Source organism: Chroicocephalus ridibundus, chromosome 22 (genome assembly GCF_963924245.1).
Source record: "Chroicocephalus ridibundus chromosome 22, bChrRid1.1, whole genome shotgun sequence".
Classification (NCBI taxonomy): domain Eukaryota; kingdom Metazoa; phylum Chordata; class Aves; order Charadriiformes; family Laridae; genus Chroicocephalus; species Chroicocephalus ridibundus.
Window position 1 is genome coordinate 1,503,221 of NC_086305.1, and position 21,398 is coordinate 1,524,618.

A 21,398-nucleotide genomic window follows, 5' to 3' on the forward strand; every position below is an offset into this window, starting at 1 on the left:
TCATTAAGAGGGCAGAATATCCCTACTGAAAGAGTTAGTAGAAGAAATGCAGAGCATGCCTCTCAAGAAGCTGTTACAAAGGAATTAGTTTAAAGGGCAAGGGTTACAAATCTGGACATTAGCAGGTTTGGGGTTTTTTGGTTTGATTTTTTTTTTTAAATCGAACAAACTTACCAAAGGTCTCTGAATGTTAAAAAAAGGAAAAAAAAGGAAAAAATAAGTTTGTTATAGCCAGTTATTTAGAAAGCAGAAGACAACAACAAGACACAAAAGGCTTTAGTGTTTCTGTGATGTAAGAAGGTGGCTGCAGGCTGCCTCCTGTTATCCCCCCTAGATGGCACGGCTGAGCAAAGGACACTGGCTTCCACTTTAAGTGTCCCGAGACTGCTTGCGTCGGGGTTAAGCAGAAATACTCGTTTCTCTTCCACCGCCAAGACCAGTTAAACTCTTAGACAACCTGGGTCTCTAAGGCTGGGATGTTCATGTATGTCTAACGGAAGCAGAATGTCCCCTTCTCCTCTGACTGACAATTCAGCTTTTCATCCAGTCAAAACCCCAAGCATTAAATGATTTCCAGTTGCTTGGAAAGTTTATCTGCAGATGGAAAGGAGAAGAAGAAATACTGGATAGATAAAACCCTCCGTGGTTAATGGCATATCACCTGTTTCTCAATTATATTGGCGACCCATAAAATAATAGGTCCACAGGATGATGTGAATATAATGACCATGGTCTCAGTGGTCCATTTATATTGCCAGGTTTTTTAATATAAATGAGAACCAAATCTGGACATGGCTACCCAGTTTTGCAGAGCTCTGTGCATGACATTTCACTTGTACCTTTTAATGAGCCAATTTGCATGTTTGCCACCAACTCATATATTGATATAAATTCAGTTCTTAACACCCTTTGTAATAAAGCCGCATGGCTGCTATCCTGATGACTTTATCTCTAAGGCAGAATCTGGCTGACTGGCCTATCCCGCAGCGCTCTCAGCCTGCTCCTGTCCCAGTCTCCATCGGGGAGCAACGCACAGCCAGGTCTTCAGAGACAACACGGTCGCTGGCTTCTATGCTAAGCCTGTTAGCACAAAGTGCAGCGATGAAACTGTGATTTAGCACCAGGGCCCCGTCTCCTCCCTGCACTCCTATTCACAGAGGGCTTGTCCAGCACCCGTTAGTAGGGTGTCACTGTTAATCCCCAAGAAGCTGGGCTGGAGTCACACTGAAGACCTGCAGGTGAAAGACACTGAGGCTCATCAGCAGCGTCCTGAAGCATCCAGTGCCCTAATGTGTGCTACTGCCACACTTCTGGCAGCAAAGTTTGTTTTCTGGAAAGATAAATGTATTAAATGAAGTTCTGACTTTAGCAGCGCTCACATCATCAGTGCTCAAACAGGCATCGCCTTGCACATCACTCTCAGCTTACAGATACACACTTGGATCTGCTCTGCCTTGGTCTTAAAACAACCGACCGAAATACTAACACGGTACAGGGGACCCTGATGTTAGTATGTTTTGCACTTTCTTGCACTTTTTCACTTTGGCCTTTGCAGCACTGAACATGCAGGTTTTGAAAGGCCATAGAAGTAGATGAAATAGGAGAACTCAGATGTCCCGACTGCGCTGGAATCTGCACTCCCTCTCACACAAGCAACAGGCTTCCGCCCCTAAGGCCAACAGGGATGCTTCAGGCTTTCACCAGTTTACCAATTCAAAGCAGCTGTAAAGGAGATTAATTCTCAGCAGGTATCTTCTGATTTATCAGAAAGGCCAAGGGTTCACTCGGAGGCTAGCCAATTCACTGGAGTAAAAACGCAGCGCTCAGGTGGCTTTAAGGAAAACACCAGATCAAACCCAGTTAAGGAGTATAAAGGCATTCTAGCAAGATGATAAATGTATTAAAAATAATCTGCCTGTGCATTACTCACACTTCAGATCACAGTCACAGAGCATGATATAATTCTAGTTTACCTCCCATTATTTATGCTGAGTGATTTTTTTTATTTGCATTTGCCTCAGCTGTTACGATGAAACAGGGAGGTCAATCTCATCTGTGTTTGTGGGATTCAACAGTCCATTCTAATGCAACAAAGCAGTTTAAGTATCTGCTTTTAAGTTTGCTTCGCTGAATAAGGATGCATTTATGCAGGTGTATAAAAGCTACACTGAACTGGAACTTTCTTACTGAATCTTTTCCACTGGTGGCCCACAGAACTAAAAATCCTTCTATAGAATCCTTGCCAAACAGGGCAAGAGAAAAGCCGGGCGGTTACATTTTCTGACGTTCAGACCCAGCATTACCGTAGTCAGAACTGGTTTCCTCAGAGCCAGCAGAGGTCTGGGCAGAGGTACTCGGTTATCACTTGAGGGGCTGACTTGTAAAATGGCTAATACACACGGAGCAACCCCAGTTGCTTCACTGAAGCCTCTGTTTTCCTTTGCTTACAACGATGCCATTCTTTTGCCAAGGAAGAGTCTTGAAACTGCTCCATCTCTCTTGGCCAAAGGGATGTTCTGAGTAGCTGAAGTGCCGTCAGTGCTTGCTAGGTCCAAGCACACAGACACGTTTTCTCTAGGCTGGGTCAAAGCGCTCAGTCCAAGCAGTATTTGAAAAAGATTCTTTCTCGGGTTAGTTTTTTGTCAAAAGGTAAAACTTCCAAAGCTTATTTCATTTTTGAAGCTATCAGTGGAAGTTCTTTATTGGTAGTATTGAAAAATAAATACACCTGTGCCCTCCTCGCACACATACACGCATTCTCACACAGTGAACTGGCAGATTTAACAAGTATAAAAACAGCTCCTGAAACGTGAATATTAAGAGATACCATGTTGACACACACACAAAACAACAAACATAAAACAAACAAAAGAGACAGATGGACAAGCAGATGGGGAAAGACAGAAAACTGACAAGAGCCACGGAGCTGGGGTACATCTGTTCATGGAGATCCACTCCACGGGCACTGCCCCTGAGCACCGAGGGGTCACTCCAGAATGCTCACAACTGGTCTCCAGCGACGACTGCAGGGACTTGATGCTGGAGAGATCCTGCAAGAGCTGTTCTTCAACACCAGCTTTGAGAGGCTCAATTTACACCATCAGGATCATGTCTCAACAGTAAGAGGCCACCTCAGCTGTGCACCCTGTACCAGGTCTGTGTGGCCCAAAAAGCCATGGCTGCCACTGTGGTTCTCTTTCTTCCTTACCGGGTTCTTGATCTGAGGGTGAAACCCCCAGCCCCCAGCCACTCCCCAGTTTCCCCTGAGCCACAAGAGCACCGTTATGCAGTGAAGTAATTACAGTGTCTCCTGGATGGGAACCAGCTTCCCTGCCGTGATTCCCCTTATGTCAACTAGGCAGCAGGACGGCCAGAAGGATGGGTTGGAAGGGAAAATACTCCAAATGCTCCCTGGGTAAGAACATGAGCCCCAAAACCAAAGAAAAGCTAAAGCCCCAATCCACACCGCGGGGACAGTGTGTCTATCAGCCCTCTCTTCTGCTTCAGAAACCTCTGAGCGGTGTCTGCACAGCTCTATCGAGGTCTCTGTCTATCCAGTCTCACACAGAGGCCTTACCTGATCTCAGTTGCTTTATTCGCCCATTGCTCGCGCTGGGGTCGACAGGCAGGAAATCTTTAAACCAAGTGATCTCTGGGTCTGGGTTCCCACTGGCCGCACAGAGCATTGTGGCTGTTCGTGTCCGCTCCACCACTTTCAGCTGGGGCCCCATATCAATGTTTGGGAAGCCGGGAGGTAACTGGTCCTCTGGCGGTAGAGAACAAAGGAAGAGTGGTTAACCATGTAGTAGGCACTGGGGGATCTGAAGGAGCTGTTTAGTGGACTAGAGTGAAGAAAGCGTCAGGCAGACTCGCTGCCCAGAACTCTGTGCAATGCAATTTAAAACAACGCTATGGTAAATGGTCCAGAGATGGTTTGTGAAAACACATTATACAGTAAAATTACCAGTTTGTCCATTTTGTGTGACTATTCTAACGTCCCACAAGAAGATTCTACATTTAAATGCAAACTATTAAAACCCTCTGGGGCACGGGAATAGTCATTTCAAAGTTTCTCCAGGTCTTGCACTGAATCCCTCTGTCAGGTAAGTGACTCGCACTTATTTGTTTTTACAGCAGAAGCTGCGCGCACATATGGCAAAGATCCCTGCACTGCAGACTATAAAGTCACATTTAAAAGGAAGGGATCATCTTCCCCCTCCAAACCCCCCAGTATGAAACGAGTACGCATGAAAGGAATATTGAAAATGACTATGTGAAAAGGCCTGTCAAAGACACAGTGGAAACTAGGAGAGAAAGGAGAGGAAAATATCATCCAGCTGTAGTTACCAGAGGGGACACACATAACAACAATAAGCCAAGTGCTGTCAGACAGGGTGTGATTTTTAGATTTATTAATTCCGAGTGCTGCTGCCCTAGAAGAAGAGGGACGTGGCACCAGCACCTACAAGACAGGCTCAGCTGAGCTTCCTGCTTCCTCTCGATCTTGCCTTTGCCTTCACTAATGAGGGTGAGGAGGGCAATCCCAACCCATGCTGACTAATTTGTGATAACTAATACAAAACCCCAGTGCTTCCCCCCCAATCTTTGTCACGACCTCCTAACTCATGTGGAAGAGAGCTATCTTATGCTGGCTGATACAGCTCAGGCAAATGCCATCTTTTTCCCCCAGAAAATCAGTCTCTGGGGGAGGGCAGCCTGTAAAGAGGATGCGGACACCAGGGTGAGACTTTATAGGGATTCTCTGTCATTTCAAATGAGGCGCGTTGAGGAATCAGAGCCTCGGGAATCTATGGCATTGAATCCATCCCAAAAGCAGGTGAGGGAACAGAAGGGATATAACATAAAGGATTTTAAAAGGGTGGGATTTTTACAAAAGTAGCATACATCACTATCAGCCCCCCACTGAAACCAATGGGAGCTCTCACGACAGCCGCAGAGCTGGGCTGGAAACCCTTGCCTTGGTTGGGAAACATCCCTGCCAACTGCAAACACAACAAGAGCTCTCGTCCTGCTGACGGCACGTTCTGTCTCAGAAGCAATGGAGCCAAAGGACGCATGGCTGAACCCAGAGGCAGTGGAACAAGAGGGAAACCCAGTGGCCTCGCTATGGTGGGTGTTTTTTCCTGTGGGAGAAAAGCAGAATTGCCAGATCCCATTACTGCTCCAAGCGAGCTCCAAACACATGATTTGGTAAGAGCCATTCCACACTGCTGCGCCTCACGCTCGACTTCTAAAAATCTATAAAGATCATGAAGGCAGAGCTAAAGGTTTGTGCAGTGCTGATACCTGAGGCCAAGAAACTCTTGTCTAATACTGTTATTAGCAGCGCACAGCTTCTGCAGAGAAGAAAAGGGTTTAAATGCCTCAATCGTGTGTTTAAAAGTGTGCATTGTTTCCTTCCTCTGACCATTGCTGGAGAGTTATAAAGGATCTATTGTGACTCACTGGAGAGTGAAATGTATTAACCACACCTCTCCTCATATATCAAAGGAATCTGATCACAAACAAAAACACGTTACCATTTTATAACCGCTAAAGTAATACAGATCTCCTAGGATGGACAAACTTGCAGTTGTATAAAGGCGTAGTCATTTCGGTGCGTCTGAAGCACCTCTAAACCAGGATATTGCATTCTAAAGAGAAATATAAACATCTTTAACTAGGGACTGAACCAAACCTTTGAGTTCTCGGTTCACCGGGCTGTGCTTGGGTACTGTAGGAGTCTCCCAAACAGCGTGTGCTCCTCCAGATCACGTGTGCTGCAAAACCCCAGCCCCTCCAAGAGTGAGCTCAGGACAGGGGGGCCCTGGGAATTGCTTTGCCTTTGCACAGCTTTCAGCCAGGCTTTTAACGTCTTCTCTTCCCTTCTGCTATTTAACCAGGCGGTGGTGTGTTGTTAAGGAGCCGCGGAGCTGCTGCCGCATTGGCTGCAGATGACATCATTATTGATTACTGCTTTTATCCCGCTCCCTGGTGATGCTACTCCACCTGGCTCAAACCCACGTCCGTTCATTTCATGAACCAATTAATCCACAGAGAGAACAGCCCTCTTGGCTGACAGGGTGCGTGTGTGCACGTGTGTGTGTGTGTTGGGGGAGGCCTGGTATGACTATTATTACTGAGTGTTTCTAATTAAACAAAAATGTTAATCTTGCAGCACAATGTGCAGAATTCCTCTGAGTTTAATTAAAACAACTGCGACTAGAGGCGTGATCAGATTTGAGGATCAGATCAGCGGAGGAAGCATCTCTGAACATCACATATTGCACTGATTCAAGTGTTCAGATTTCCTTCCTGCCAGGAAAGTGAAACTGCCTTCATCCCCGAACAATTGGATTCCCTGTAATAATGCAATTACAACCTCAACTCAATCCCCACAAGACATGCACACACATGCCCTGCCACCCTCCCCATCAATCCCCAAACACCAGCCCAAACCTGTTACCAAATAAATAAATAAGGAACGGCTTGGATTGTGAATTCTCTTTCTACAAGCAGCCCAGGCAACTGCAAGAACAAAAGAACCAAGACACAAGCTGAAGACGCTTCAAGGGCACCTCTGGGCAGCTGCCTGCTGGTGAAAATCATGCCAGCTTATGCAGGCAAATGTTTTCATGTGTTGCACTTGCCATATTAACAGAGCATCCCAAAGACCTCATCCACACCTGCTCTCAGAATGACTTGTTTAAAGGTCCCCCATGAAAAGCTGGTGAATTACCTCAAGGCCCACTGAACAAAGTAGGGTGAGAAAGAATAGGGGAGGAGGGACGGAGGGAGGCAGGGAGAGGAGAGAGGAGCACTTCAGCATTCATTGATAATAAATCCTACCAGAGGACGTGCTCTGTGCTGGGGGGCATGCCTCGAACCAACCTGGGCGCATGCGCTGACACACACACACGGTCATACAGAAAAGGCAAGGGGCAGCAGCTACCGCGCTGGGAGACACCAGTGCGCGCTGTCTCCTTGTCGCTCTAGAAGGTGGCAGCTCTGTGTTTAGATAATTAGCTGTGCTGGAAATGAGGATGATAAAGAAAGATAAAGCGGGTGTTGCTGCTGCTCCTTTTCCCGCAGGGTGTGCACAGTTGTTTAATAATTTAGAGGAGAAGGAGGGTGTGAGCATGTACAGACGCACTATGGTTTGAATGCAGAAAGCCACAATGAGGATGCTGCTGAAGTGAGGACAAGGAGTAATTTTTTGCTCATCTCTGGAGGTATGTGGCCCAGCATACGGATACCGGCTGGTCCCTGCGCAGTCAACTATCCCCACTTCAGGGTGGAAGAACCAAGAACACGGAGATGAAGCAGCCTGAGCGACACTACTTTTAAGCAGAATCAGGATCAAAATCCAGCACTCCTGAAACTTATTCCTGTTCTTTTATGTACACTTCCAGCTGCCCCCTCCCCAATCAGCATCCTGGTATTCTGCACCTTGTGAAATTACATCAACAAGTTCTATCCATCAATATGTACGCACCTGTGTCTTAGTTATTTCACAGCCAAAGACCATGTTAGTACATACCAGGAGTCTCACCGGCATGCTCTGTCTGTTGATTCCATTTATTTTGATCTGGAAGTTTTATTATGAAAATAGTAATAGCCTAACAATATTAATAAATATTTGCAGGCTTATAGACAATAAATACACATGTAGATATGTGTGTTGGACCCCGTAACAGTGCAGGTAACACACTGCCTCCCCTACACTAACGTACCCCTGTGTACCCTCCTTATAAAGACATCTGCGTTAAAATCACTCTGACATTATTCATAAGCTACAGAACTAATCTCCTTTCAACGTGGCCTGATTTTCAGGTCACTACAAGAAAAGCAAAACAAGTCAAGTTTGAAGAAAGACTGCCAAGAATTTTTCAAGTGGCAAGGTAATATTTCAAAGGGGCCAGCTTCTCTTTAAGATGTGCGCCTGTGGGACTCCATGCTTTCTGCTGAGCATCTAAAACCGATTTTTTGTTTACCTTTCGCTGATCCAAAGCTAACAATTACAAAAACCAACAAACCAGCAGGGATCCTGCTAGAACTTTATACATGCCCACACCAAATGTCCTCTTGGAGTAGGAAATGCGTGAGGAAAATTTTAGGCCAGAATTGTTAGAGAAACGTATGAACACTTCATTGGAAAAAAAAAAAAATCAACAGGGTATCACTAGAAAAAGAAGTTCTGAAAGTCTGTCCACAGCAGCCTGAATCATACTCTGGTATTAAGTACCGTAGACCTTACGCGTCTAATAGCCAGTTTTCCTCTATTTCCCAGAGTGCTGTAATCCTCAGAAAAAGATGGCATTGGCCAGTACACAGCGAGCGATACATCAGGGCACAGCACATTTTGTTCCATTACACTTAACTGGACCAAGAACTGCTTTTTATGGGATCATGCTGCATTTACTAACAACTCACAAAGGGCAACCTTCACAGAACTCCATCAGCTTCAAGTAAGCCCATCTGGCCTCTGCCTGAAACCAGCCCGTGCCTCCCAGCAGTGGAGGCAACGCAGGCAGAAAGTCACAGCCAGGCCCCCCCGGACTCTCTGTCCCCACTCAGCTGCCGAGAGCACAGGACAATCCTTCACAGCACGAGAATCTCTGTCTCAGGCTACTAAAGCAGCGGAGGGAAATTATAATCTGCACACAGGAAGCGATAATAATAACAACAACGATAATAATAATAATAATAATAATGATGATGATGATGATGATGTATCTCTTCCCTGGGAGTGTGGAGCTTAGAGAAACTACACCAAGCGGGAGCTGGGGTGCCTGTGCCATCTAGCTTCCTTTAAGCTGAAGTTACAATGAAAAACGACAGCAGCTGGAGTCAACAATAACTGGAAAATGCTTCCCCAAACCATTTTCTTTTATTTTGGGCTCTGCAGGAATCAGGTTTGCAGGCACTGTGTCTAGCCAGCTATGGAAAGAACAGCGAGTCTCCACAGCCCTATCAAAACTCAGATCCCTTGAGACGCAGAGCAGGAAGGACAAAGAAGCCAGCAGAGCTGGTGTTAAGAGCCTTTGTATAGTTGAACGGTGTCCATCACAAGCTGTGCTTCTTAGAAGCTCCCAAAGGTTTCCTCTCCTGCAGCTTCCTGTTTTTAACTGAACGCACGTGGATTTCTAGCAGGGTCTGATTCAGGAGTAGTCATGTGCATAAGCAAAAAGGGCTTTACTCTCAATCCCTTCAGCAGCTGCATCTAGTAGGGAAGAACGTATAATGTTTTTCTCTTCTGTTCATGAGACTGTCTGCACTGGCGTTGAGGAGATCCCGTACCTGTTCAACCACGCGTGTAGCATGAAGGTACACATGTGTATGTCTAGCTGGTAACAACAGCACGGCCGACAGGCTGCAGAATTACTACAAAGCCCATCCTACAGAGTTTGTAACAGCTGGGGGCCAGGTTTCCACATTCCACACTACGCCAAGGTACCAGCTTCTGCAAATGACAGCTCACATTCATCTCCAAGCTGTGGAGCAACCCCCGTCTTTATGCTAAAGACTAGTTCTGAAAGTGAGAGAAGAGAGACAGAATGGAGGAGGGGACCTTGCAAGGAAAGACAGAGAAGAGACAAACAGGAGAGTGGGTGAATGCAGAAGCAGGGAGGAAAAAGAGAGGAATACATGCCAGCATGCTAACTTTGTCATTGTGGAGATTAGTGGATTTGTGCTTGGTCCTTTTAACTTTCCCAGCACTTAAAAATGCAGATAAAGAGGAGACAATCTCTGCTGTGTGAAAGCTAAGGAAAGATTAAGGATGGAAGAACTCCAACTGAGCAGGGAAGGGAAGAGTATACTACAAAAATTGCTTCCTTGATGCTCTTCAACAGTATCTTGGCCCAGGTTGCAGCTAATTACTGCTCCCCAAATTTCATGAACCGCGTACCCTAGCTGCTCTTGCACAGTCAGTTAACAAAGGTACCGAGCGCGGTCCTGCTAGGCAAACAGAAGAGGAGTGCTTGTGAAAGCAGTGCGACACAGGAGCAAAGCACACAGTAATAATGTTCTGGTGGGATCAGCAAAGTGCGTAATTAGTCAGGCAGTGGGGAGATGTAGCTCCTGTTCTGTCATCTGTCTCTCTAGCTGACACATGTACGCTACCGATACCGGAAGGAAAAGCTGCAAAAAGACATGTACAAAGAACCTGGGTCCCTAAGGATGATCACTGAGCTCAGCTCGTCATTTGCCATACACCGCGGCTTTCTTTTGGTGGAGAGTGCCTTAAAAATGCTGTGAGAATCCAGGGGATTTGTGAGGGCAGCAGCTGGAGGACAACCTCCTCTCTTGCTGTGGCTCGCAGCTAAATTCAAGGGGCAGAAATTTTGAGTATGATTGCAGGGGCGCTTCTCCCCAGCTGTCACAGCTCCCAAGGAATATATGGGAATTGGTGTGAAGAATAAGGCTCCCAGCCTGCTGGGATAACCGCAGCTAGACACGCTCTTGTCATAAAGCGCTGTTCCAATCTCCTGACAGATACATCCCACTACATTCTGCGAACAGAAGGTTAAATGCCATGCCAGGCAAAGGAGCTACACAAAGATTTAAGTGCACCTACACAAATCTGTCAGGCATGACTGGACCATGGGCCCGCACGCTCAAAGGCTGCCAGCATCTTGACAACACAGAGCCTGCCAGGTGGGCAGCAGAAGGGATATTCCCTGCTACAAGAGGAGGTCAAGGGCTTTGCCATGTGCCCTTTATGTCTGGTCTCTATTTACTGCCGTACGTTGGGGATTTGCACACGAATTTCGCTCTGCACTGTTAGGGATGCGCTCACTGTCTGTTCGAATCAAAGGATTTAAGATGCTCTTGGAGGGAACACTGAAATTGCTGAAGGAAAGGCAATGGGCATACAGGCAGAGCTATCGCTTGCCCTTATGAGGACCACACACCGCCTGGAGCACCTAAAACTCTTGTTAGCAATGCGCACTGCAGAAATAATGGCTCTTCCTGCAAGTTCCCCGCTTCAAAAGCCCATGGATTTTCTATAGCACCTCCTGCCGATGGCTTCATCAACAGCCACCGCTCCCAAACTAAACTCTCTTCAGGAGCTCTCAGGCAGTTATCTCTCTGCCAATGCACTTGCATTGCCCTTGGTTTGAACAGAGAACACCACGCATCTTTTCCCCTAAAATGGGTCAGTTTTAGCAAGCAACCTAGCATAGCAATTTTACAGATCTCCGGGGTAACAGCAGTAAACATCCAGAGGCATCCACAGCAATAGCATATTGTTCCCTCCCCCACATCAAGTTCAGGGAACATATTTCAAACAGACGACATGAAGGAGGCATCCATGTAAACATCCTCAATAGTGGGGACAAGTGAAAAAAAGAACCAGAACAAAATGAAGAGGGAAACTGTTCTCTTGTACAGTGCATGGAGCAAAGGACCTCTGGAATGAGGGAAGATGCCCAGAAGAAGGGCAAAATAGGTATCTTGCACAAGAGAGGAGGCTGGCATTGCTACCAATAGCATGAACGCCCATGCCGATGCATAATCATCTTAACCTCAACCCATTAAGTGACTCCTCAATGAAGAAGGTTTTCTTGGGTGTCTGGATGAATGGTGCCACATTTCTGAGGACGATGATGGGGAGTTTCTGGTCCTCCTCATAAATCTGGGGAAGGAACGTTTACTGGAGAGGAGGGAAGATCATAGAGTCATAGGATAATTCAGGATGGAAGGAACCTCAGCACATCATCCAGTCAAACCTCCTAAAGTGGTCCACTTTTAGCCTTGCTTCTTACACAGCAATTTTATGACTCTCTGGGATAATAACAGCAAACAGATCTGACAGGTCAGAACAAACTGCAAAAAAGAGGACTTTGTGCCTTGGCCACACGTTTTGTGATAGCCTTCCCACTCATCTGAAGGAATGGAGAATCTGAAGGGTCCCTTCTCCCCTGTGACACTGACACATGGAGGCAGACATGCTCTTTACCTCGGAGGACGGTGAGCTTGGCGTGGACGGTGACCTCCCCATGAGGGTTTTGAGCAACACACTCGTAAATGTTCTCATCCCGGGGAGTCCGGAGGGGCTGGATCCTCAAAACAGCACCCGCACTTTCATCAAATTCAATTGTCTGGAGGATAAAGGGAAAGAGAAACATACACATAGTAAGCCTCCTTGGGTTGCAAGTAGAAGGTTCACTCCTGCTTCTAAAGGAGGCACCAGGATATATACAAGCACGCGCACTCACAAACACACTTCAGCAGCTGCCCCACAATCCCCTACACATAACCGACACGGTCAACCTGTCTCTCCACTGACCTCGAGGTGACAGAGAACTGTCCCATGCCAAACCCTGTCCCTGACCACTAACCCACCGAAACTGCTATCTACATCTCAAATGCTCTGAAAGGATGAGCCATGGCAACGGTGTGTGTGTGGTGGGTGGTCAGAGTACAACTGTGATGAAGGAGGAGGAAACAGACCAAGCGAAAACAAAATAAAAATGAACCCCCGCCTTGTTCCTCCATCTGCATGGGCAGCTGACGCCACAAAGCTCCTCTCAGCACACAGCTGCCTGGCAGGCCTGAGTCCCACAGCAAATTCCACAGGATGACCTCCTAGTCCTTGTTCTTCCACTCTCATTTCTATCTAAACAATGCCAATTGCTTGGGTCTGGTTTCAGCAACTGTAATGTTTACTGCAGGCTGTCCCAGGGTTAAAATAATGAGCCATGGATGGGTATGAAAGGTGCATTTACAGAGCTGAAGAAGTACCAGCATAGTTGGGGTTTCGTTAGGGAAGGAAGAAGACAGCTTTATATTATATCCCAGGAGGGGAAAAAACCCAACAAAACAAAAGAAAAAACTCCAGTAACGTTAAGTGAGCCAAGTTCTCTCTTGCTTTGGAACAAACCCAGCTGTTGACATGGCCAAGAGCTTGCATTTCACTCCTTCTGCTGTTGTAACTCCTCCCCTTCCAAACCTCCCTTTATTATCAGGTCTCAGAATGGCCAAAGAGGAGCATTAGCTGCTTTGTGTCCACCCCTCTCTCTTTATATGTACACAGACACAAATTTCAAGGACATCTCTTACCTCAAACCTCTGAGAGTTCACTTTCTTCCCTTTCTTGTTCCAGGTGACCCGTGGCTTTGGGTCTCCAGTCGCTTGGCACACGAAGGAAGCCACCCCTCCCGACACACCAATTTGGTCCACAGGTTTTTTAATGAACACAGGGGGACCTTTAAGAAAAAAAGAAGTATCATCATTGGCACAAGGAAAGACAAACTCTTATAAACACTGTTTGTAATTAGCAGTAGCATTATCACTGCTATTCTCTAATGATCCCAGATGAAATTAAACCTCTCGACCTTTTAGGAACAGTCTTTACCTCCATTTTACATATGAAGAAGCTACAGCACAAAATGATGAAGGGCCTGATCCTACGAAGAGATTTCAATGTGATGATGTTGCAAAGCCTCTTACTTCTGAAACGTGAGAAACACTGAATTGCACTTGCCAGATCCTAGCAGATGAACAAAACAGGAAGGAATGGGGGAGATTTATAGGAACACAGCCAAGACGGGGGCAAAAGGTAGAAGAAGGACCATGAAATAAATGGAGCATATGAGATCTTGAGGATGATTGTGTGAAACAGGCTGATGCCAGTGGCTTTGGGATGTGAAACCTCCGTGGCCTGTAGTACGTGTTTTTATCTGCAAATCTTTCCCCTGGCCCTCACTGGTCCATTTACACAGCAACAGGCACGCCATCCTTTGGAACAGGCAAGTTAACAGGACACAGCCCAACAAACTGAAGTCGTGATCATTTCAAAGCAATCCAGTTGTCAAGACCAAGAGCATGGCAGCCAAGTCCGCCGTCTGCTCCTGCGGCTCCCTCTTCCCCTCTTCTCCCCCCTTCGCATCATGAGACACGTGAGAAAACCAAGGAATTCACACTGCTGAAGGAAGAAGCCAAAAGCTCCCCAAACCGCTCTCATAACCAGATGCTCAAAGGTGCGGTGATGCCTGAACAAATGCACTCAGAGCCTGGGGCTGCATTTTAGCCAGCCTGGACCCAAGGGAACACCACTTGAGCTCGCAGCACCTCTCCCTCACCCCCTGCCACTGATTTCCATCCATGTCTGACTGCCTTCAAGAGCTCTGCAAGGAGGCGAAAGGATGCCGGGGCAGGCTTTCTGACCAAGGAAGGTGTCAAGGGCCTTCTGATGAAAGGAGGACGAGGCCAGGAGCGTTCGTGCAGAGCCCATATTGCTTCTGTCCTCAGGGAATCCTCCTTCCGTGCTCTAACCTGTTTTCCCTGCACAGTTTCCTCTCATCTAGTTAGTTTAAAATTTATTGAAATATTTAAATCACAAGGCCACAGCTGTGTTCAAATAAAATCACTCAGATCATAAAGTTGCCGTCTGTTATTCTTGAGAAAAGTAGACCACGTGACTCTGAAATGTGTATATTTATATGTGCATACTCAAAGTCTATAAAATAAGATGTAAATAGCCTACCAAAGAACTTAAGAAGAGGGCAAATGGAAGCTGGAGAGTCATCTCCAGGGTCTTTTAGGGGTCGAAAGACAAAAGGAAGCATTCCTCCCTTCCTTGCCTGGTGGAGCCAGCAGTATATAAATAAAAGCCACTGAGCAAGCTCATGTGATGCAATCAAGCAGTTGTTTCCATGCTGGAGGTAAATACAATTTGCTGGAGCTGTTTATGTCCCACCGAATGCTGTGTGTACAAAGCATCGGATTTATAAATATCCAAATCTATATTTAGAGGTCAAAGTCGTCTTTGCAATGTTACAGCTAAAGGTTATCAGGCAAGTCCCACTGGAGGTAGTGGCACTGGGGCATCTGCCTTCCGTCTGAGAAAGGCAAAACCAAACCTTTGCTTTGGGCTAAAATATAAATGCTCCCTCTGCCCACAACCTGACTTCCTTCTCTCTTCTCAGCTCAATATCTGAAGAGTTTGCAAAAGTCAATTCTGAAGGTACAGCCAAAAACATTCAGGGCTTTTAAGAACGCTTTATTGATGTGAGTTGATTTCTTAAAATAAAAGCCCCTAATAATCCTTAATGTGACATATACATTTAAATGGGTGCAAGCAGTATGATGACAGCTCAGCTGAGGGAAAAACGAGGTTCTATTTCTGTTCTGAAGAAAGGGATGGTGCTCCACAAAATAGTGAGCCTGGAGTCATTGCTCAGCACCCCTTTTGGGGGCTCGGCGTGGGGGAAGGGGGAAGCCAAGCTGCTCTGTGAACACTGCTTTCCTGAGCTCGCTGCAGCCTACGATAAACTCACTCTTCGACAGCGAGAGACAAAAGAAAAGAAACCAAACAAAAACCCCTATCAAACAATCTATTCGATTTTGCTACTCACTTGGAAAATGGGTGAAAATCAAAGCTAAATTGTTGATTTTAAAATTGCTCAAGCCTTTGAGCTCCAGACTTTGATTTCCCCCACCCCGCCAAATCCCCCATTGTGCTCTCCACCTATGCCCCCCTCGTCACTGCGGCGCTTGTCACTCCAGCCCACGCCAATCACAGAACAACCCTCTCCCCTCTGGGAAAGAGAAAGCCAGCGCTATCGCAGGCAAGGTGGTGATGATACAAAGCTGAAACAAATTCCTACGTGCTGCGTAGGACTGCCACAGCTCTGCCGTGCCAGGGCCAGCTTGCAGGGAAACATGCAGTTAGAATTCAGGCTTCAGCTCTGCAAATTGCTTTGAAAGGCTCCAAAAGCAGGAACAAGGTGCCATGTGAAAGTGAAACGCTATCAGCCCACTCAGAGGGGATTATGTGTTTCCCCTTATCTGCCAAGATTGCAGGACTTCAGTTTTAAGTAAATAAATAAAAATCAGAGGCAGGCATTTTCCAGATGACATACTTGCAATCCAGGAGATTGTATATCACTTCACCATTCTTCCCTCAGGGATAGCTAAAAGTAAGTCAGTCTTGGAAAGACAGAGCTTGAGTTCCACCTAGGTCTAGTGGTCACAAGAGATTTTTCTTTTTCCTCTTTCTCTGCTTACAAAGTAGCAGGACCTGGTTTTTTGCATTATCAAAACAGGAATGGAAAAACCTGAAGCGTAAAAGAATTTTCCTACTACAAGAGGTTTCCTGTGGGGTCTGGGTCTCCGGAGAGAAAGTTGAAAAGACCGGATGGCTGCTGTGTACCTGTGATTCTTCTCTACAGCTTCATGGAAAGCCATCAAGTCAAACTGAACCTTTCACTCCTGCCCACCACCTACGCACTTCCCAAAGGCAACAGCCGGGGCAAGCGACATGCTGGAGAGTTGCCACGGACTGTAAGGAAGAGACACATATTCACCATCCATCCCGCGGCTCTGTAATTGCATCCGCAAAGACGATCAGCACACACACCGTCTGCCCTCTGCCCTAACCTCTGCCACCCCTTCCAGACAGCTCTGCTCCTGCCCGGCGCCCCCGACTGCTGCCGAGGGCAGCTGACGGGACCGTGCGCTCACCCTCCCCGTCACCCTTATGCCGACAACCTCCAGTTGGCTTCACTTCCCAAAGCACAGGCCTAGAGAAACATGGGCGGCACCAGCATCTGTTCAGAAGGGACATGACGCACATTTGCTGTTGGGATTTTGTGAATTCTAACACAGACGTTGAGAAGAAGCTGTGAGGTGATAGGGGTGGGGTCTCCTACTCATCCCCCAGACACACACACTAGAGCAGCACGGTACGATGTCAGCCCACGTACAAGGCTGCACAAGGCAGCTTTCCTCATAGACGAGGAAAATACTGCTGCCTCCCCTCTCCCTCCTTCCTCGCAACACCAAAGCAGCAAAAGTTCTTTAAATGCAGTCATGTAAAAAACCCCCCAACATCTCCCTGCTAATGATACACAGATGACAAAACAGTCTGAGAAGCTTTACAGCAAGGAAAGCTTGAAAGATACGGGAGTGGGGAAAAGGAGGGGACATCTCACCCTCTAAACCCAAACGTCCCTCAGGAACTGCTGCCATGGTGAATAGCGGGTGATGGACGAGGAGTGAGGGAGACAGGCCGGCCACCATATGCCTGTCCGAAACATCAAAAGCCAAAGCCAGAGAAAAGGATGGAGAACCCAGAGGTGGTTTGAGGGGTGGGAGAGAGGCAGGAGCACAAATGGGCTTAACATATCCGAGCTGACAGCTGAAGGGGAGCAGGGCACGGGGGAGAAAAAGCACAGTTATGAACTCGCACCATGGATCCTTCTTCCTTGCCTCTTGTAAACCTGGTCTCCAGACCGAGCTGGCTGCCCCTCCTGCCAGCTCTACAGGTGGGTTTATGGGAGGACAAGGAGGGCAGGGATGCATTTAGCCTTGCAGACCACACCACAGGGTAGGAGCAGCTTCCCCAGTATGTTCCAGTCACAAAATGGGAGAGATGGCCCAAAAAGCTGCGGGGAAACCTAGCATCGGCTCAGCTAAGGCAGGCAAATGGAGGCCTGGCTGTACAGAGGGCTGTGCAAAACCAGTATGGCAGCTGCTAGCCCACTTCTCATCTCTCCGGGTAGTTTCAGGGAAGGCTCACCAGAGTTAACCCAAATGAGGGGAGGGAGAGGCAGGTCCCACTGGGGAAATATTGACTCCCCTGGGCCCTTCTGAGACAAAATTGTTTCTCAAAGCATTTTGTGCCAGCCTGCCAGATCGATACCCTGCCATCCTCCCAGCCGCCCTCAGCCAGAACACCCTGGTGCTGGCTCAGGAACATGGGACAACTTGGGCAATGCATGGGGTTGGCCAACAAGAGGAGGCTAAAGACAGCCCCTGTCCCTCCGGCCTGGGCTGCACGAGCACACGCACACGGCCAGACCCTGCCCACACCACGAACGTCTTGAGGTAAAACCCTCAGTCGCGTGACACACAGGACTGGCCGGCGGCACGCAGCCCACCACCTCTCCACCACGGGGGAAGAGAAGACCCCATGCACTTTGCTGACAAAATGGCTGGGAGATCCAGCTGTGACCTAAATTGCTCCTCCCTCCTGAGCTACAGCCTGCCAGCTTTGGGGCAGGTCCAAGGCAGAAAGCTGCTCCCAAGGGGGTGACAGACAACGTGTCAGCCATGTCCTCTTCCACCTGCTCCCCACAGGGGAGGCCTGGAGGCGCCACCGCCATGATAACAGGCCCGTCTCCTGCCTCGGTGAAGGCCCAACTCACGTCCCCTCAGCCCCACTGTTGCCAAGGAAAAGTCCCGGGGATGGTCCCTGACCACATTACCGTATTATTTGCCCCGGCTTTGGGAAAGAAATGGGCAGCGTGTGTATAAACCATCCCCTCACGCCGCAGGCTTTCCCTGAGGGGGCCACAGACGGGCACCTCGCCATCTCTGCTTCCTCCCGACCCCCCAGCTCTCTCCCTCATGGCCAGCCCCATGGCGGGGACCGGGGGCCGATTTTAGATGGCAAAAGTCACCTCTGTGCTTAACATCCCCACGTTCTGCAGCCCCCTCACGCCACCCCCAGGAAAGCACTTTGACAATGGACCACAAATAAAGACAAACCACTTATTCTTTCATCTGTGCCCAGCACAGAGAGCAGCGTGAGCCTGGCTGAAAGGGCCCCTCGCCCACAGCGCCAGCAATCCACGGAAACAAAAGAAAGCCAGCTACAAAATGCATATTTTAAAAGGTTTTGCGTCCAGTTTTGGTGCCGCTGGTCCCCGCCATCGGCACTCTGGCGGAGGCCCACGCACCAGTGCCGGTGACCCAGAGCGCTGGCACACGAAGTGCTGCCCCTTGGCCGGTGAATAAACACTTGTTATCCCCGCCCTGGGGAACGGAGGGGCTCGCCGCTGTACCCGACACCCGCCGCTGAAACTAAAGCAAAAGCAAGAGCACAGCAGGCAGGCCATTTTCTTGCAGTTTGGCCGGCTTATCATAGCCTTCCTAAACGTGCATGGCCGCCGTCCTTTTGCCCATCCCTCCTGGTCGACCTTCAACAAACAGCCTCGTGGTGCTGAGCCCGACATTTCCTTGCAGAGCTGCCCACCGTGAGAAGGTGCCCTTGCTACAAGAGAGATTCAAGGCACGTTAGCCAACGTCAACCTTTACCCTAGCTTAAAAATACTGAACAGATAAAAATTCTCCCTTTTTTGTGCATACATGCACATCTACCTTTCAAGAAAAAAGTTAAAAGAGAAGACCATTAAGCCATTTATGGTCAATGCTATTTTGCCATTAGCGTTAGCACACCCCAATTTGCTCTTCCAGGCTCCAGATGATTCCCATAATTGGGATTCAGATCTCTGGCTCTGACGCAAATTCGGCTGACCTTGGGCACTCACCCTTCCCCGCACCTCAGTCTGCCGCACGTAGCGGGGAGGTGACAACCCTCATTTCTCACACCTGCCTGTCTTGGTCTAGACACTACAAGCAATTTGGAGCAAAGGATGGTCTCCGAACAGATCTGTTCAGCACTCAACACCCTAGGTGGTATCGCACACAACTACAGCCTCTAAATACTGTAATACAAACAAAATAAAATAGCCACAAAGAAAATCACTAGAGGCAGAACTCAGAGACCTTCTTCCACGTGTACTTCTGGTGGGAGAAGAAGATAAAAACCAAAAGCCAGACAAAGGCTTTGCAATCTCCCAACAACCAGTCACAGTAACTTGAACCGGGACATCTCGCCATTATTTCTCACCCCTTGCTAACGTCAAGAGCAACCAGGAAGGAATCAGATGGTGTTCTCACTGGCATGCAAAGGGTTAAACCCCCCCTCTTCTCCTCCCCTTTCCTTTTGGTTTTTGGGCTGAAACTGTCTGCTGATCTGGTAAAACCCCATCTCCATTTTCCACAACTGCTGACAGACTCACAATCGGAGAAGGAGCACAAGGTACCCCCCCAACTATGACCCTGGGCGGCAGCGCTTTCATCTCCCCTCCTGAACACCTCTCCAGGAATGCGAGATCCGGGACTGGTCGTACACTGAGTGTTTGTTTGCTGGTTTAAGAGACGTGTTTTACACACACTTGCTGCTGCGGTCTGTTTGCATGCAGCAGGTGCATGCCCTGCATTTGAGGGATGGGGATGGGAGCACTGAGCAGCTGGGGACAGCCTGGGAGGCATGGCCAGAGGAGCAGAGAACAGCTTTGGCACATCAATAAAGGGGGGCTGAAGAGCAGGGCAGCAGGTAGAAAGGATGAGAAAGTCAGTGGGGATAAGGAGAGACGAGACCAACAGGGAAAATGCAAGAGAACTGGAGCAGGATGGAGAGGAGGGAAGTGTTCAGAGCCGGAGCAAGGAAGTGAAGATTAGATAGAGGAGACAAACCACGGAGCAGATGAAAACAGGAGAGAGCAGCCAAATTTGAGACAGATGGAGAGTGGGGAGCAAGAATGCGATGTCTAGAATGGGTACATATCTCAAAGCAGTGGCATTAGGGAGCGGGGGAGCTTGCAAGAGGGGTAGAGGCAAGAAAGATGGCTCCATAATTTACATTTTTCTTCATGAGAGGAGTGAGAGCTGCAAACTGGGAGCAGGACTGATGCAGGCTGTGGGGAGGGTCTCTATGGAGACACTCAACAAGATTGAAAACACCCTTTGGAGAGGTTCTGCAGAGACTCTGGTCCCCTTGAAATCCACGGGTTTACTGCTAGATTTTGTACTTTTTTTTGCCGAGAGTTGTTTCTTGGTGCCTCACAAATAACATTAAAATGAGGGTTTTTCTGACAGAAAAAACAAACAGGGAGTGAATTATATTCCATTTCCCCGTCAATAACTTTTCCCCAACCCAGTCGTCTTATCATCATAAAAAGTCCATTAAGCAGTAATTGGGGAGGCAGCAGAACACAGGGCTTGTCCATGAAACAGAAACACGCTCGCTCCCCAACTGGCCTTTTCTGGGAAGGCAGACAGGATAATTATAGGCTTCAGACAGAGACTTCCTCTTACTGTCAGCAGCTCTTGGCTCCCTTCAGGGAGATGGGACTGGCAAGGTTGGGGAAAGGAGGGTAAAAGAAGATTGGGGACATTTTTTCAGAAGTGAAATACTTCCACCTTGCTATTCCCCTGCTGCTGATCCACCAAAGCCCTTACCCGACCCAGAAAAGCTGGGTTATACACAGGTGAATGCAGGATTTTTGCCTGTTGGACACTTGAAAGATCACCCCCTCGTCTTTCTTGCAAGGCCCCAGAGAAGGAAGGACAGCAATGAAGGATGCGACCCAGCGCGGGATTTAACACAAGCAGAAAATAGGTGCAAAAAGATCAAGAACTCATTTCGTACACCTTTGCCACGCTGACTGTCCAACAACACCAACACTCCCTCCCCTTTCTGCCGCCTGCCCGTGCTGCCAGTCCCACCGTGCTCCTCGGCCGGGACGAGGCAGCAGACCCATTACAGCCAGCACACCCATGCCAAGCTGTTCTTGCCACGAGGCTTGTAATTTTGGGGA

At 48.1% G+C, this 21,398-nt stretch overlaps 1 protein-coding gene across 16 annotated transcripts in view; it reads right to left on the reverse strand.

Moving 5' to 3' along the window:
* The window catches only part of PTPRS (protein tyrosine phosphatase receptor type S), a 162,911-nt gene that overhangs the window by 67,050 nt on the left and 74,463 nt on the right, over positions 1-21,398 (reverse strand). For all 16 annotated transcript variants that reach the window (XM_063357691.1, XM_063357693.1, XM_063357689.1 and 13 more), the window contains 3 exons: positions 13,069-13,214; positions 11,966-12,107; positions 3,578-3,766 (listed from right to left, as the gene is read on the reverse strand). In XM_063357691.1, the coding sequence (XP_063213761.1) occupies positions 3,578-3,766; positions 11,966-12,107; positions 13,069-13,214 (477 nt within the window). The remainder of the gene's footprint in view (positions 1-3,577; positions 3,767-11,965; positions 12,108-13,068; positions 13,215-21,398) is intronic.